Here is a 2,882-nt window from a genome sequence, read left to right as displayed (position 1 = left end):
ATAGGGGAGGGGAGCAGGGCCGGAGACTCGATTTGGGGGAAGTGAGGGATGGGTTCCTGTTTTCTCACTCGGCTTCTGTGGTTCCCCCCACTCACCGGCTGTCCCCTCTCCAGACAGATGAGCCTCCCCCACTGATGGGCCTGGACCCTGGATGACAGAAGGCCCAGCCTCCCGCTGCTCGGCCCTGCTTCTGCTGCCCGGCCTGCCCTTCCCTCGTTCCGCGGTACCCACGGAAAAGCAGCAAGACTGGGCATGCCCCCTTCCCTCCCCTCTTCTCCATGCGAGGTTTCCCGAGGCCCCTTTCACGGGACCTGCTGAGGACCGGTGACTGGCGGATGGTAGAAGGGGTCGAAGGGCCACCGCCAGGCCCCCAGCCCTGCTCTGAGGCCAATGAGGCCCGCTTCCAGGGGGCCTAAGCTTGTGGGACGCACATGTGGGCAGGTAGACCCGAGAGCCCCCGGCGGGGCTTGGCACCCGTTACGCAATCTGATGACCTCTTTGTCCGAAGGCTCCGACAGCCGGCCCGGCCGGCCCTGACCCCTCACACCTTTGAGCCCAGGGGGCCCGGTGGGGCTGGGGGGCCGCTGCTTCGGAGTGGTAGCGATGCTGGTGAGGCCCGGCCCTTGCCCGCAGCAAGCCCCCGTGCCCGAGCCCATAGCAATGAGGAGGGAGGCCGTGGAGTCACACCCGCCCGCCTCTTCGCCGACCCCCTAGCTTTGCTGGGCCTGCCGCCGGAGGGGGAGCCGCCCCCCGAGTTCCCCCCTGTCCCAGAGCCCCGCTGGTTTGCACACTATGATGTCCAGAGCCTTCTCTTTGACTGGGGAACTGGGGCCAGGGACCCACCCCCCGATACTCCTCCCACCCCTGGCCCCGCTCAAGCCTCTGGCTCGGACCTGCTTCTGGGGGCACCTGGCTTCCTGAGCGAGGTTGGGGGGGAAGGTGAGCTGGGTCTTGGGGGGCTGCTGCCCCCTGCACTGCCCCCCAAGCTGCCCAATGCTGCCATCTCCATCCTGGAAGAGCCCCAGAATCGTTCTGAGCCCCACAGCTTAGAGCATACTGACTCAGGGGCTGGATACTACCGCAAATACTTCTATGGCAAAGGTGAGAAGGACCAGAGGGTAAGTGGAGGCAGAGAGCCATGGCCAGGGAGGACATAGGGCTTAGTCACTCGTCATTCATAAAATATTGGAATGTCTGAGTTGGGAAGCACCTGAGAAGAGAGAACGTTAGAGGTGGAAGGGACCTTAGAGCACAGAATGTTAGAACTTGGAATGTCAGTGGGAGAAGCCTTAGAACAGACTGTTAGAGCTGGGAGGGCCCTAAGAACCTGGAATGTCGCAGGCATGAGGGACCTGAGTGCACAGAACGTTAGAAGGTGGAATGTCAGTAGGACGGCCCTTAGAACATGCAATGTCAGCACTGGGAGGGCCTTAGAACAGGGAATGTCTGAGCTAGGAATGCTGGAACTGGGAGGGACCTTGGAACACAGAATGTTAGAACGTGGAATGTCTGGGAGAGGCCTTAGAACAGAGACTGTTAGAGCTGGCAGAGTGATAAGAACCTGGAGTGTCACAGCTGGGAGGGATCTTAGAACATGGAATGTCAGACTGGGAAGGAACTTAGAAAACTCATGCAACTTTCTGATTTGACAAATGGAAAAACTCTGGCTCCCAGAGAGGTGATTTGCCCAAGGTTGCTGGCCCAGTGAGTTCATAGCAGAGCTGCTATGAGAAATTAGAACTCAGGATTCAGGGCTCTGTTTTCCATGGCTACCCTGCATCAGGAGATAGAGGGGGCAGCCTTGAGTGAAGAGGCCAGAGCTTTGGCCTGACAGGGCAGGGCTAAGGAATGAGACTGTGCCCCATGGGTGTGTGAATAACCAGCCTGCCTCCTCCCACCCCCAGAACATCAGAACTTCTTTGGGGTAGATGAGACCCTGGGCCCTGTGGCTGTGAGCATCCGTCGGGAGGAGAAGGAGGGCAGTGGCTCAGCCAGCCCACAGCACAGCTATCGCCTCATTATTAGGACCACTCAGGTGGGGGCACTGGGAGATGGAGGCTGGGGGGGGGGGCACCGGCAATGTGGGTGCTGGCCCTGAGGGGTGGTTGCCCTCGCCCTCAGCTGCAGACCCTGCGAGGCTCCATCTCTGAAGAGGTCCTGCCACCCGGCCCGCCCCGAGGCCTGTCCCCAAAAAAACTCCTGGAGCATGTGGCCCCCCGGCTGAGCCCCACCTGCCTGCGCCTGGCCTCCGCCTCCCCCAAGGTGCCTCGGACCCTCCTCACCCTGGATGAGCAGGAGGTGAGTACTCAGCTCTGGCCCAGCTCTGGCCTGGTGCTCAGACCTTTGCCCTGCGAGAGCCCCGTTGGGCCCGCTCTCGGGCTGGGCGGTGATGACCTGAGGCATGTCCTGCCACGGGTGGCCCGGGCAGAAGCTCCTTCCTCACTCTTCCTGGAGCCCCCGGAGGGGTGGCCGTGGGTCAGTCGGGTCAGTTTCAGACCACTCTGGGGCTTCTGTGGGGTCAGCGACCCAAGGGCCCCAGGACCTGAAAGGCCATCATCTCTGGGGACTTGGGGACGTTTTAACTTGGAGAGGAGGGAGCCCCGGGCAGGGTGGAGCTCCTAAAGGCAGTGGACAGAGACCTGACTCTGAGTCAGAGGCCTTGGGTTCGAATGTGACTCTTCCACTTACCACTTCTCCTATCACTGGTCTCATCTAAAATGAGGAGCTGGCACCAGGGCCTCTGAGTTCTCTTCCTGCTCGAGCCCTCTGCACGTGGTCCATACCCGGGGGGGGGGGCCCTGAGATGCAGGCAAGGAGCGGGGAAGGCGGCTGGGGGCTCCCGTGACCTCTGGACGTGGTCCATACTCGGGGGGGCCCCTGAG

General features: G+C 61.6%; 1 protein-coding gene across 2 annotated transcripts in view; it reads left to right on the top strand.

Annotated features, from left to right (window-relative positions):
- Positions 1 to 412: 412 nt before the first annotated feature.
- SIPA1 (signal-induced proliferation-associated 1) overlaps positions 413 to 2,882 on the top strand; it is an 11,275-nt gene continuing 8,805 nt past the window's right edge. For both annotated transcript variants that reach the window (XM_027856060.1, XM_027856059.1), the window contains exons 1-3: positions 413 to 1,101; positions 1,905 to 2,035; positions 2,122 to 2,298. In XM_027856060.1, coding sequence (XP_027711861.1) covers positions 432 to 1,101; positions 1,905 to 2,035; positions 2,122 to 2,298 — 978 coding nt within the window. In that variant the 5' untranslated portion in view covers positions 413 to 431. The remainder of the gene's footprint in view (positions 1,102 to 1,904; positions 2,036 to 2,121; positions 2,299 to 2,882) is intronic.

This window comes from Vombatus ursinus, unplaced genomic scaffold, assembly GCF_900497805.2.
Source record: "Vombatus ursinus unplaced genomic scaffold, bare-nosed wombat genome assembly UNPS02011369.1, whole genome shotgun sequence".
NCBI lineage: Eukaryota > Metazoa > Chordata > Mammalia > Diprotodontia > Vombatidae > Vombatus > Vombatus ursinus.
This window is presented reverse-complemented; position numbering and strand designations above follow the sequence as displayed.